General features: G+C 28.6%; 2 protein-coding genes across 4 annotated transcripts; one reads left to right on the forward strand and one right to left on the reverse strand.

Annotated features, from left to right (window-relative positions):
• The first annotated feature begins 123 nt into the window (after positions 1–123).
• LOC113548149 lies at positions 124–3,772 on the forward strand. The gene is made up of 6 exons (XM_026948871.1): positions 124–926; positions 986–1,122; positions 2,486–2,666; positions 2,754–2,804; positions 2,908–3,059; positions 3,271–3,772. The coding sequence occupies exons 1-6, from the start codon at positions 389–391 to the stop codon at positions 3,376–3,378; spliced, it is 1,167 nt and encodes a 388-aa protein (XP_026804672.1). The 5' UTR covers positions 124–388; the 3' UTR covers positions 3,379–3,772.
• A 3,007-nt stretch (positions 3,773–6,779) lies between these two features.
• LOC113547883 (transmembrane protease serine 9-like) lies at positions 6,780–14,722 on the reverse strand. 3 transcript variants are annotated; one of them, XM_026948446.1, is made up of 9 exons: positions 14,489–14,722; positions 14,308–14,437; positions 13,293–13,486; positions 11,214–11,280; positions 10,297–10,459; positions 9,553–9,785; positions 8,509–8,714; positions 7,362–7,419; positions 6,780–7,273 (listed from the first exon to the last, which is right to left on the reverse strand). In XM_026948446.1, the coding sequence occupies exons 3-9, from the start codon at positions 13,383–13,385 to the stop codon at positions 7,152–7,154; spliced, it is 942 nt and encodes a 313-aa protein (XP_026804247.1). In that variant the 5' UTR covers positions 13,386–13,486; positions 14,308–14,437; positions 14,489–14,722; the 3' UTR covers positions 6,780–7,151. The 3 variants fall into 3 exon arrangements, with proteins under 3 accessions (XP_026804247.1, XP_026804250.1, XP_026804248.1); XM_026948449.1 differs by lacking the exon at positions 14,489–14,722 and having other exon boundaries at positions 14,308–14,475; XM_026948447.1 differs by lacking the exons at positions 14,308–14,437; positions 14,489–14,722 and adding an exon at positions 13,573–13,624.
• Between the last annotated feature and the right edge of the window lie 207 nt (positions 14,723–14,929).

Consider the following 14,929-nt stretch of genomic DNA (forward strand, 5'->3'; position numbering starts at 1 on the left):
TAACAAGACCGATGAGCGCTGCTACCAACTTCAGTAACTTCAATATGATAATATAAAATATTCGGCATTCCAGTTTATTCAGTTTATTGTTGTGTGTAACTGTGTTGTACTGTTGAGAGTTGTGTGTTTTGTATTTTTTACCTAACTCGGTAGGTAACCGTATTTGTACAGGTTTTTTTTTTTTTTTCAAGTAAATTTATGACTCACGACTCAGAATTTAATTATTACTAGTTGACATTGGATTTGTGGAGTGTGATGAACTTGTCCTCATAGATTTCCGTTTGTGTTTGGCATTGTTTAATTTTTTGGAACTCTGTGCTTACTTGTCTATGATGTGAGATCGAGTACGTTTGGACGACTAAACGAAAAATAATAGTGAAACAATAACATGGTCACAGTCGGGAGACGGTTGATACTCGCTGGACTGATCGTCGTCACATTGCAAATTTGGAATGTGTCGACGGCACCAACTGAGAAAACTATTAGTCAACTTATGATGTCATCTGGAAAAGTCAATTTGGTAAACTACTTCAAAGATTTGAATCTTGACAATTTTTGCAATTTTCCGTTACTGGATGTCAAAAATTTTACAAGGGTAGAAAATGAATACACTTTTCCGTGTTTTTGTACGGTAATTTACAATATTAGCAATGAATTTGAATATGGTCTCATAAATGCCACAGACTTTGAAGCTGCAAAATTAATAACTAATAATCACAAATTTAATGATGAAAGCATGTATAATATGTGGACAAACATGACCAAAAACTCCGAATCAATGAAGTTATTAATGGATCCGTTGAACAGTATAGACAAATGGAATAAGGTCTGTTATAACTTAAAGAATGAATTGCATACATACTGTAAATTTTTAAATGTAGAGGTGTTACTGTTCATCAATGGCGGTTTAGAAAAATCTAATAAATGTAAGTAATATTATAAGGTACACTATAAATGTACAATTCTGTATTTAATTTGCTTTTAGCTATAAAAAAAAATATTGAGAATCCATCAAAAAACCTTAAAGAACCCGTTGTTCCTAGTGTCGTTGTTGCAGAACTGAAAACCCCTGAGGACCTACCTCAAGTTAAAATTGATAAATCTCTTGAAATTGAAAAAACTGTAAGTATATTAAGTATATTATTTTTAAAGATTTGTAAAAAATAACCCCATCTTATGAAATTTCTAATCATTAAGCTTGCAGGTGTATTTTATTATAGTTGTATTTAATAAATTATTTTTACTTTTGAAATGGAATAATTTAAAGTTATACCATTCTATTAAAAAATTTTTATTAAAAGTTGTATTGTATTCTGTATATAATATATAGCTTTGTTTTAATAAAATATTTTTATTTAATTTACTGTGTTTTAAAGCCAAATCAACTATTCATAACATCACATTTTCTAAAATAAACTAATAATTTTATGGATATAATGTATGTACCTAATTATTAGCATTATTTTAGTTTTTATGACTACTGTTTAAAATAGTTACATATTATTTTACCTGAAACTTTAAAAGGTTAACATATAATATGTATTTTTTTTTCTTAAAAATATTTGTAGGAACTTCAAATTTTTAACATGTATATGATATTTCCAAGTGCGATGTTTTTGACAGAAATTAATTCAACCTACTATATTAATAATAAATAAATAACTATAATAACAATATAAATATATCATAAGATAAACTTAGTAACATAGGCTGATCGATTATTTTCGCTCAAAATTGTTTTTGTTTGCAATAATTTATCTTAGAATTCAATTTTAATACATACTTTTTAATAACTTGGAAATACATTCGACACTTCATGTACAGCAGAGTAGTTACCTTCTTTCCTCCTTATTATATTAGTGCAATATTTGTTTTCTCTCAAATTCATGTTCTAAACACATTTATTCAAAATCTTTTATGGTTTTTGAGTAATCTCAAAGTTAAATTAGAGAGTATAATACATTTTAAGTTTGATTTTATATTTTACTTACTATCTGAGCATACATTTTGACTTTAATTATATAATAATAATTATAAATTTAATTATATGTTAAATTTTTTAAGAAAATATTTAAACAACGTATGTTAAACCCTCAAAAATACAATTCTTTATAATTTTTACAATAAGTGATTTAATTCCATAGTTATTTAATTCAATGCTAGAAATAAAAATTGATTTAATATGTTTTGTCTATGTTACACATGGGTCAGACAGAAAACAAATAATCCAGTGACAACTTAACATAAAAAAAATTACTACTAATGACCCTATATCAAATTTTACTCCAAACAATGTGTATCAGTGAAATACAATTTTATCAATGCTTTATTGAAACAAGATGTATTTGGATACTGTTTTTTAAAAGTGAATATTTTTGTATAACTCGTTATCCTGCTGTTTCTTGTTACCTATTGATGTATAACTACATAATATATTATTATATTTTAATAAGTGATATCAATAATTGATTAAAATATTATTTAGGTAGACAATATTCAAAAAATAGTTGAAGTCAATAATGATAATAATAATAATGATGAGGAACTTCGTTCAGAAATACCAAAGGATAATATAAACTTTGATGATGATGAAACTACTGTTGAAGATGAAAAACCAGTTGAAGAAACAGAGACCCAAACTCCAATTGATTCGAAACCTAATTCAAGTTAGTACCTATCATCCATAACTCTAAAACTATCTCCGATTTTATGTAATATTTATTATATAATATTAAACATGTTATTTATTTTAGAATCTAGTGTTGATTATCCTAAAGAGGACGACGGTACCATACACCAAACAGGTAAACATAATATTTTTTTTCAAACTGAAAATTAATATTTTGTTCATACTTTTATTATATTACTTTTTAAAATAAAAATAATGTATATATCATGATTTTGCAGAAACTAAAGAAAGTGTATCAAGATTAGGTCCAAAACCTATATTTACAAATCATGGGTTTGGCGATACAGAAGACTCACATTTCCTTTTCTACTTCAGCATAATGACTATACTATCAATGCTATTTTATTTAGCTTTATACAATAAGAAAAAAGTAAGCATACAATTTTTAAAACTATATTTTTCAATTTGAATTCATTTCTATTTTCTGTGAATTGAAAAAAAAAAATTAAAAAACAAATAAACAAAAATACATGACATGACATATTGTATTACAAATAAAAATGTTTATATTAATGTTTTCATCTCTTTCTTCAATTTATTCTTATTTAACAATAAGATTATCTTATACTATCTTATTTCAGATAATTGCGCTTTTAATTGAAGGGCGGCGAAGTACAAACCACCGAAGACGACCAAATACGGCTAGTTATTCAAAAGTAGAGACTGATGACGGATCGACTGTATTTTGATGAAATAGTGATTAGTGATTTCTATTGTGAAAACAAAATTAGTTGTAGACTCTCAATGTTGTGATGTTGAGTGGTTGTTGATTGAAGAATTTCCTATAACAATTGTTGAATATGTAATGGGATATATTTTAATAAGTTAGAAAAAACTCTGTGATTACAACATGTATATATAAATTTTACAACTTTTTTAGGAACCTTTAGTTTTTATTTTGATATTAATTATAAACATTACAAACTGTTGATCTTAACTTTTTAACTGTCCAAAAAAAAGTGACATAAATACTTAAATTTGTAATAAAAATATAGTTTTGTCTTGTTTATTTAACAAAAAAATAAGAACATTTTATACACATAATATACTTAATATATAAATATATATAAGTAAAATGATCACTTATTTATGTTTGTTCTTAATGTACTCCTACAAATTAAAATTAATCATTCCAAACACAGTAGTCATCTTTATCCTTCCAAATTGAAACACTTGTTATATAATATGAACATATCTGTTATACTTTCATTCCAAATCTTAATAAATATACTCAATTTCCTACAATAAATTTTTTGTTAATTTCAAAACCAAAAATGAAGGTTTATAAAAAAAAATTAATTACATTTATGTTATAAACTAATAGAACATTCATAGTCATTCATCAATTAGTCGTTTTTAAATTTTGAGTGTTCCAATAAATGAAATTATTTCACAATAATATATGTAATATGTATACATTGATTATTGATATAGTATTGATTTTAGACTTAAGTTTCTCGTCGCATTCTGAAGTAGAAATAATCAAACTACAATTTTAAAGGGAATTTCTATTAGTAAATTAGATCTAGCTTGTAATTTGCGGGTAAAGTAAAAAACTAAAAAAAATATCTGACAAAATTGAAAATATAAATTACTCAACATTATAAATGTTGATAATATTTTTATAATTTAAATATTAATCATAGATATTTGAAATTTTTCATCAAAATTTATATTAACTTTTTTTTGGTCATAATATAATTTTTAACATATTGCAGCTATTGTTATAGACTTGACTTTTTTGATACATGTTGATAAAATATTTATTTATAAGTTAAAAATTTTGAAAATTTAATACAAAACTTAACATAAATTTTCTTTACATCACTTAACAATTATTAAATAATATGACATATATAATTAATATATTTTGAAGTAGATGGGACAAAAATTGAGGGATAGTTTCATGTTGCAAACCATATTATTATCATAAAAACTAAAATAACCCCTCACTAAAAAAATAACAATCTTGAGAGCATGAACATATATGTATATGTCTTCTAGATATGCTTCATTCATAATTTAAATAACTTCTCATTTCATAAATTTAATATAAGTAATTGTTTATATTTTCTTAGGTAGGTATTTAAAGTATTGTCTACTGTAATGAAGTTTTTGTTTATAAGTTGATTATTGAGTATTGATACTCTTATAGTGCGTTCATAGGTAATACTCACTTTCATCACTAAACGCAGTAAGAGTTAGATATAAAATAATAGCGATTTATTTGATGATCATAAATTATATTTTTATTATAAAAAGTATATTTACCTACCTAAGTGGCTAAGTATACAAATATACAATAGTAGTCATATAATATAGTATCTATAGAAGTTATTAAAGTAGAGTACTCACTACTCAGTATAGTAGATACCTAGTAGTAGCACAAAATAAATGAAATTTCATTTATACTATGGTAGTAGCATAAGAAATATTAATTATGATACACTAAAAAGTAATAATACCAATCGACTGTATTTTATTACTTTGAATAGATAGTTTACTGCTAACTATAATAATACAATAACATCCAAATTCTTTTTGGTTTTTACAAATATTTTAGTAAAGAAAACAATTTTGATAATATTGTTAGTTAAGAATATGGATTAGGCAGGTGCCTACAATTTTAATAGCACCAAAACATTTAGCATTTAATGGTCCATAAAGAAAGATGATTAATTCAAAAATGTTTTTAAATTTAATTTTCTACAATTGTAATGTTTTTTTTTTTTTTTAATAATAATAAGTAAATAACTATAATAATATTATAAAATAAATCAAAAATAGCATTATGTACGTATAATACAGTTTATGTACCTAATAATACAACATACCTACGACCAGTACGACCTACGTTAAAAGTTTTAAGTTTCCATGAATAATGATTTTAAATTATTAGAACAAAATAATTAACATCGTTATTTATCGTTTAAAATAGAAATTTCTTCCAAGTTAAGAGCTTTGTATTAAATTTTCAAGTATTTCTACCCAGCGAATAATTTTTAATCGGCATTTATAGGAAAAAAATTTCTAATAATAGTTCAAAAAAGTCAAAATATTTTATAAATTTTAAATCATTTTGTCATGAGTAGAAAATAATTATATAAAAATTTGGTGAAAAATTCTATCATCTACGGTTTTAACTTATTTGTTCTCGAATTATGTACATCAAAAAACCAAAATCGATTTCGTCAAAATTGGATTAACATAAAAATTCTCGTTTTTTTTTTTCAATTTTCCCCAATTATTAAAAAAGTACTGGGATTTTCTGATTTTGACTTCTTCAAAGTCAAACTAAATTCAACTTTCTACCAGGAACCACTCTCATTTCTGAAAGTCAAAGCTTTTCATCGACTACGTATCGTGTATATATACATAAGAAACATATCATTGTAAAATAAATATACTCATCGACTCATCGCTCCACTCAAAATCTTATAAAATATATTACTAATAATTAATAAATAATAGTAATATATTAATATGGGTAGGCGAAATAAATAAATAAAGTATGAATATCCAAAGAAATAGAGGCGACACTTTCCCTTTGCCGTGAGCCATAGTCTTAAATAGTAGGTAGGTACCAGTATCTACTATCTACATCCGTGATTTCCGTTGAGACACGTTTAGATATGTACCTAACACGATTGAGAACGCTCGATTTTTTGATTTTTTTTCCAATGTTGCCGAATTTAATAATTATTGTCGAACGATAATTTGAGCACGATAATGTGTTGATGTTTATTGGATTAACCGGATGTATTAGTAACTTAAATACCAGGTTCGATATGATATAGGTACTCGTTTGTCTTTACACATGTCATATTATTACATTTTTTATACATTTTTACTACCTAAATATTTTACATTTTTTTATGCATGATATATATCACACATTTTTATAGTTCGTAATTTATGAGGTATAGTCATGGATACTGTATCGAATAATTGTATTTATTAGATGACAGATACCCGTGTATTTGTATAAGATTATTATAATCATTGACTTTTTTAAGAATATTTATTTCATGTTTATATTACTGAATCGTTTAATAGCTAAACAAATGATATGGCAATTATTGCACGTAAATTCGTTCTCAATCGTATTATTTTTGGATTTTTTTGGGGGTCAGCGGTAAATTCTTTATTAATTTTAAGTGTTCTCAATCGTTCGACCAAAAATGATAACGTTCGATAGCATTTTACTCAATGATAAAACAGGCACACAGCTAACTGACTTGCCCAGTTATTTTTATTATTTTTTTTCCCTTGTGTGAATGGATAATAATGATGTTCATTCCAGACAAAGTCGTGTGTTAGTCAGCTCGTATTATATTATACGTACTAATCTACTATTTAAGTATGTACATAAATAATATATTAAAATGTATTATATCATTTAAACAATAGAAACTCGCATTTTTATTACAGTGGGCATAAACAACAGTCATGAAAAATGGATTCAGTTTGTGCAGTGGCAACTATCCTTCGTGTTTCTCATTATCCATCCCAGATATTTGTCAACCCTCGTGTACACTCCAGGAAGTTTTGGAGCTCCGCACCCGATACCCCAAGATACGATTCCTGGAAAATGAATAATTTTACACGACCACCAACGTATTCACCTGTTGTGGACATTAGATATTATAAAATAATATTGCTTTAAGCTCACCTGCCACTGTTAATTTTTCGCTATTATCATAAAGCATCAAAGGTCCACCGCTGTCGCCCTATAAAAGGATTATTGTTCAATCTCTTGTGACCAATGTGCAAAGGCATATATAGGTTACAGAGACCTCGAGATTGGTCAATTTTTGACAGCAGCGGCTTTACGATAAAACCACCGCATATCAAACGTCCACTTGACCTAAGAGTTAATGATTTCAGTTCCCACAGATTCAGATATATAAGGCTAGTTGTTATTGGATTTTTCTTTTGTTATCTTATGTACGTCATATTTTAATACTGGCTATAGTGCTATACATAATAAGTAGGTACAGCATAGGATGAGATGACTAATTTCATTTACAAATATAAACCAGTGGTATAGTCTATTATTGATAGTCTGTAAGTCGAGGAATTTAACAACAATAATATTACAATAATAATTAACGAGAAAAAAATCAATTGCAGTAAAATGCACACGTATATATCCGTATTTAATTAGTTATTATTTTATTAATAAGTATTAAAATATTAAATAATAACTATATTATTTTTTTTGGCAATCGACTCAAAAATTATAAACACCGTCCTTCAGACCTCATTTATATATTTTATTCGTTTATATTGTGTTTATATTATCAATCAATCTCCAAATAAAGTCAGGTTCCCGTTATATGACCATTGACTACTATATACACGCATGTACCGTGCCTATCGTATAATTTTGAATATTATACTCTACTGGTTATCAACTCGTTAGTCTTACATTTACATGTTATACCGACATTTTGTTACCTATATAAAATACGACACGACACGGTGTAGTAGAGACGAGCTTTAGACTTAACCGGATCCTTTCACCTTTGCTAATAATACGTATCATAATATTTGATTCTCAAAACGCCAAGCACTATAAAAAGGTTAGGTTTTAGCCGATTCGCCGTACAAAAGTTTTCCAAGTAAATACACTGTGACTGATGCACCTCCAAATGTCTGCAGCAGCCTGTATTCCGTGTATCCTTATACGTTATATTAATTATATAATATCATTTATTAGGTTCACACCATAACCTACCTATTATTGATTTATATATATATATATATTAATATTATTAACTGTTTTGTTTATACATACAGCCATGTATAATAGGTACCTGACACGAATCCACTCCTCCTTCCTGAAACCCGGCGCACATCATGTTGGGCGTGTATCCCGTTTTCTCGATCTCGGGTACGGCGGCACATTCCTTTTCGGTCCAAACGGGAAGCGTGGCGTGTCTGAGGCTAAGCGACGTGCTGCTAAATTCGCTCAACTGCCCCCAACCGGCCACGGCCGCGGTTAGCCCGCCGTAGTCGTATCCTGCGTAGAGCGTAGATCATACAATCGTGACGAAGTTAAACGGTTTGTGTCGAGGCACCAAGAAAATAAAAAGGTAGGAATCGCGGAATCACTTCACTTTTGGATAGTACAATATATAGTATATAGATGGGTTGATTGAAATCATTAGTATATACGTAATTAGTATTGTTCGATTGTATCAGCTACACGAAAATAATTGATTTGTAGCCTTTGCAGAAGGTATAGCGAATTTTAACATTAACTAATAACTATATTTCACATCATATTATAGATACCAAGCTATTAATTTCCTATTAATGTAATACGAGTTAAGTTAATTTAATAATATAACTTTAATACAAAGCATTGCAGAAATCACTAAAATTACTTTTTATTTTGTAGTTAGTCTAAATCTTTTCTTAGGACAATTAACTGTTTTGTTTGTCACTCCATTAGGACTTAAGAGGAGTTTTCAATTCCGTATAGGATTAAAAACGTAAAATTCAAACGTCATTTAGACTGGTACATAACAATTGTAGGCACAGATCCAGTTACCCCCACCCCTAGGATGTGTCATATAATATTATACATATTTGTCACGGTTTTGAATAAATATTATCGAATAAATACCTATTATTTATGTTAAAACTGTATATTTTTTGTGCTTTGTACAAGCAAATTGATATTATACAACTCTAGTTTCTTTTTTTCAAATATTAAAAATATGTACAATATGGTATCCACTATTATTTTAATTACCGTAAGAAAAGTCAACTTATTGAATAATTTAAGTTGGTATATGAAAGTAATATTATCGATAAACGTTCCACAGTAAAATGTTGTGAAATATTTCACTTACTGATCATAGGCAGACAAATGGACTGGGTGGTACGCTCAAACTTCACGGGTCTGACCATCTTGACTAACGCTATGTCGTTGTCGTGCACGTTCGCCCCCAGTCGATTATACTTGTGGTGTATCTTCACTACCGACGCACGGATGACGTGCGGACCGCCCGTGTACAGTCTGCCGGGCCTTCTGGTCTGCCCGAGCACAACGTGAATCTCCCGATAATTGGTCGCCGGCACTTCGCTTTGATGCGTACACGATTATAATTTGTTATTATTGTATAGATATAGTTTCGATTTGATATTTGCATGTGGTTTAAGACATTAGACTTATCATAACTATGTGATATATTATTTTTTAAGTTAAGATTCATTTAATAATTTGAATGGATGGAAAATCAAAAGTTATTAGCTCAAAGAGTTGTGATATCCACCTTATATTTACTGGTAATAAAAATATTTTATTTTGTAAAGACAATATTATAGAAAAATAAGAAAAGGACTTTCAAATGATCATGATTTTTTCCGTATAACTATTTATATGCATACACTTTGGTACGGATATATACTTTAAGGCGAGAAATTGCAAATCCCTCCTCTTAGGGGTTGTCGCACCAATAATATACAGCGTGTGACAAAATACCCTCCCTAGTTTACCTAATAGTTCCTATGTAGAGTACATAATATTATAAACTAGGGAGGGAGTTTTGCCACGCTCTGTAGTTCATATTTGGTACAGCTGATAAATCGCTTACCTAAAACAGTGGGCGGCCGTGAGTACGTACTGATCGGTGACGATTGAACCACCGCAAAAGAACTTCTTCTTGACATTCCATAGCGATGCCATCCAAGGATATTCGTTTTCTCTGACTTCGCTACCGCCCACGATCCTCGATCCGGGATATCCAACACCGCACGCTACGTACAATACGTTATATTATAATACGAATAAACGCAACAGTTTTAATAAATAAGTATGACAAGCTAGTTCGGATTTCCAGATAATGCGATAATGTGTATACTAGAAAATCCACGTTGCCAAACTCAAAGAGCGCAATGTTTGCGTTTTGAAAGAAAATTCTAAGCTGAACGCCGAATATTTGTTGTCCATTTCTATTTTAATGATATGAGATGTATGTGGTCGAGTGATCGTCACATCTGCATTTGCTGTCTCCGTGTTAGCTAACTCGTAACACGAGAGCAGTAATTAAATAAATAAATGTGCTTATGTACATAAAGTTAAATTGTAAAATAATTAATAAGAATGTTACCGTGTGTAATATATTCAGTTTTATAAATGCTCATAACGCGGTTAAAAATTAAAATATTGATAAATAAGTGATGATAAATTACAAGAATTACATGGTCATATTTTGAAATTTTGAAACAAATGAAACGTGTTCTGCTGAACCTGATTTTACTGTATTAATATAAGGTAGAGACAAAAAAAAAAATGTTTGTGTTCGTATAAATGGTTATTAAGGGATTGAAGCACCTTTATAAAAATTTTAAATAAGTACACCCGTAATGGCTGTAACACTAATAATAACACAATTATGATGTTTTTGATACATGTTTATTTTTTCAACCCCCCGTCTCCGAGTATTATTAAATATCCACTTATGAACATGCCGTCTTCTTAAGGATAATACTATAATAGTTTATATCTCACTACACGGTTGACATCTGGAATCCACCGCTCCGCCATCGACCTTTTGGCTACCATGACCAAAATACACCTGTAAAAATAAAATAATTATAATAGATAATAATAATACTATATTCGCACAAAATATAACTGTAGAAATGGATCGTTCGCCGGCATGGCAAGTGACAAGTGTCCATGCATATCACATATAACTCACAAGTGACGAATATCTGTAAATAGTTGGAAGTACACCAATTGCAGGAACCCGACTTCATAGATTCGTACTTACGTATTATATTTATATAAAATTGAAAAACGCAATAACGATAATACGATAAATTACTATAATTTCCCGCACATGTACTATGAATATATATTTAACTGTCGTCTGTCTCCGACTAATTGTTTCACCTCTCACCACAAACATTTTAAGTTTCGTTTTGCTACGTCAAATAGAAGATTGGCTCCATGTGCCTACGTACATTTATAACATGTGTCATGTAGATTGTAGGTATTAGAAATTATTATTCGAACAGCTGTATAATTATGCATATTTGGCGTAATCAAAAATTATAGTTAAAGGAGAAAAAAATTGCATTTATCTCATTGAATGTTTAACTAATTCTCCCAATGATGTGTGTCTTAAGAATTACGATGGAAATTATATTTTTATGTTTGTGTTTAGTTTTTGATTATTACATGTATAATATGCCTAATATAAAATATATTATTATAGTTTAATGTTAGTGATTGATCATTTATTTTCTAACTGATGCAGTGATGCAATAAAAAAGTAGTATTATAATATTAAAAAAATAATAATAATATTTTATATTAAAAAACTAAAACATGTATTATAAATTATAATTTATGATAATAATATCTATACAAAAACTATGCAAAAATATAAAATACTACAGCGATGTCAATAAATGTCACAAATTAATAATCTTTATTTCCTTTACTTCATAATTTTGTTTTAGTTGGCCAGAGAATAAAATCAATAATATTTTTAAAATAAAAAAATCTTCAAAAATTCTCAGCGATTAGGCGTTAATTGTTGTTCTATATTTTAATTTTTAAGTTACGTATGAGCATTTTCAGTATTTTGTATATTTATACTATCTTGCTTAATTACTGATAATTTTTTTTTTCCTGTAATTTTAATCATAGTTCAATTAATTCTAATATTAAAACTAACAACACATAATGAGTTCTAAGCTGAACGCAAATTGTCTATGTTGTAGTTCATAAGTAAGCTCACTGTAGTGAATTTAAAGATCCAACTTGCTTAAAAACATTGTATTGTTTATTAGTTGAATATGGTTAAATTATATGGAGTCATTACTGAACTGGTCTTATTTTTAAAATCGATATGATTCAAAAGCGTTTTCTTCATATGATGCGCTACAAACTTGGTAAAATTAGCTCCCCGACGGTTGAATTAGCTAATTAACTTAATCATCATTCCCTAGCGGATAGGCGGTTTAATAACGATGTTTTTTTCCTGTAAAAATTGTTAAATAACCAAATTGGTTGTCCTGAGCTCTTAGAATAAATTCCACTGAATTTCCCACTCCACACTCTCCACTCTGCAAATACCTTTATGTACAACCAAAAAACCAAAACTACAGTCATTATGCTCCTATAAACAGAATTTTAATAAATAGTAATTTCATTAATATGTTTTTTGATCCACCAAGCAACTTAAAAAATGTTCTAAAATAATCATATTTATATACATATCAATATTATGTGTTGAACATTTATGTTCAATTTAATATGTATTTAATTGAGATTTTTATCTAAATTTCTTACTTTATGTTATCCGTATTTACTCTATATATCTGTACTCCAGCTGTGCCCTAAAGGGCGTTATTATTTATTAATTTTCTTTTTTATAATACATTATTATTATCAGACGGAAACGACACACGTAGGTGCTACTTAAAACAATTAAAACGCATATAATAATGAGATATATTATATATATACCTTCGTCACCCCCAAGCATTAAAAATGTATAACCCACTCGCCGATTTGCCATCACTCAAAATCAATTATTTCACTCGATTTTTTTATTCATAGTTTATTTATACTTACATGTCTAGTGATGTTCCGTCGGGTGGACACCAAAACGACAGGGTGACACAACAGCGATGCGATTAACGACAATAACTGCAGCGATAGCTCCATCACGAGTGTCTATCATAATATATTGTACATATCAAACAACACACTGATCGTAACAGTTGTACAGACGATACATCTTTTTATCGTCATAAATAAACCTCAATCTAAAATTACATAACATATTATAATACCTATTACCTATTTTATAGTGCAGCGAAACTGCCAAACGCTCGCACGAGTGGCGACTAACCCGTAAGTCACGAATGCGGTGCACGTATGGTGCTGTCATCGCAATGCCGACGACCGTAATGGTCGGCAATTAATAACCCATTAAACAGTAAAATCGAAATGTTACGTTATTGTAATATTATATACAGTGCATTGTCATTTACCTGTCGTAAATTAATGTAATGCCTAACCATTAGAAATCGGAAACGGGGTAAATGCTTGTAATAGATATCGTGTACTTTGCTGGCGCGATGACGAATAACGTTAGTACTTTACTTACCTATTAAATATTTTAGCACGCGTTAAACGATGTCATTTGTTCTCGTCGTCACCGACGTTTTTTGACGTGTATTTTATGTTTTATATAGTTATATTAATCCAGGCTGATACCACACACAAGAATGCAATCGTTTTAATAAACTTTAAAATTAACGTTATTAATTTATTATTATCAAGAATTTGCGAACCGGTCGATTGCTCGCAAGAATAATTGGTCCACAGCAATATTTATTATTTCTTGATCGATTGGCACAATAATTGAAATTATTTCACACTGATCACGTTTATTTTATTTTATACCCGAAAAAATGTGTTTTCTTAAAAATCTGTACATCATTTTTTTGTAACAAAAACAGAACCGTGTTCACACACGTCCTATAACTCCAGCCTAATCTAGTCTAAGCCATTTTCAAAACATCTTTATTTAGCCGTCAAAATTTCAAATTACATATTGTAATTCCTTATCAAATTAACTTACTTTTTAATTTGTTACGTCCAACTGGTATACTAAATAGTCAACCATGACCACCGACCATTTAATAAGTACCAACAATTAATAGTTATTTGATACAGCATACTGCATACAGCCGCCACTAATCTAACATAAACTAAAATATTGATATAACAAATATAAATGATATAAATGATATAATATTAACCAATAACTTCTATTACACCCTGTTCCTGTAAGGGTTTGTTTTTTCTTCAACAGACCACAGAGCTCGGTAAACCAGTGTGTATGTTTTTCGCTAGCTGCATCCACTAATGTAAACATTTAACTTCTACGCATTATGTGAATAGATTTGCTTGCAAGTAAGTGAACACTATACATGGCATATAGTATTTAAACTCGTAACATTTTTTTTGTATTTCTTGAATTATATTTCGTAATATTCGAAGAGTAGACTATGAATTAACTACTTAATGTTATGAAGAATCTATTGGTAGGTAGGTACCAATGATTTTTTTCATAGTCATATTTTATCCTGTTTTAACACCAATCATCGTTAACGCCTTAGTGTTTAGTAGTTTAATATCTACAAATTGTAAAGCTTATTTATTGAAATTTATTAATTTCAAATAATACAAATAAACGTAAT

Source organism: Rhopalosiphum maidis, chromosome 1 (assembly GCF_003676215.2).
Source record: "Rhopalosiphum maidis isolate BTI-1 chromosome 1, ASM367621v3, whole genome shotgun sequence".
Taxonomy (NCBI): domain Eukaryota; kingdom Metazoa; phylum Arthropoda; class Insecta; order Hemiptera; family Aphididae; genus Rhopalosiphum; species Rhopalosiphum maidis.

Coding starts and splice junctions, on each gene's coding strand:
- LOC113548149 (XM_026948871.1), top strand. CDS start 389: ATGGTCACAGTCGGGAGACGGTTGATACTCGCTGGACTGATCGTCGTC. Junction 927..985: donor TTTAGAAAAATCTAATAAAT/GTAAGTAATATT, acceptor ATTTGCTTTTAG/CTATAAAAAAAAATATTGAG. Junction 2,805..2,907: donor CGGTACCATACACCAAACAG/GTAAACATAATA, acceptor ATGATTTTGCAG/AAACTAAAGAAAGTGTATCA.
- LOC113547883 (XM_026948446.1), bottom strand. CDS start 13,385: ATGGAGCTATCGCTGCAGTTATTGTCGTTAATCGCATCGCTGTTGTGT. Junction 9,786..10,296: donor ACGGCCGCCCACTGTTTTAG/GTAAGCGATTTA, acceptor TACGCATCAAAG/CGAAGTGCCGGCGACCAATT. Junction 7,274..7,361: donor CGAAAAATTAACAGTGGCAG/GTGAGCTTAAAG, acceptor TTCATTTTCCAG/GAATCGTATCTTGGGGTATC.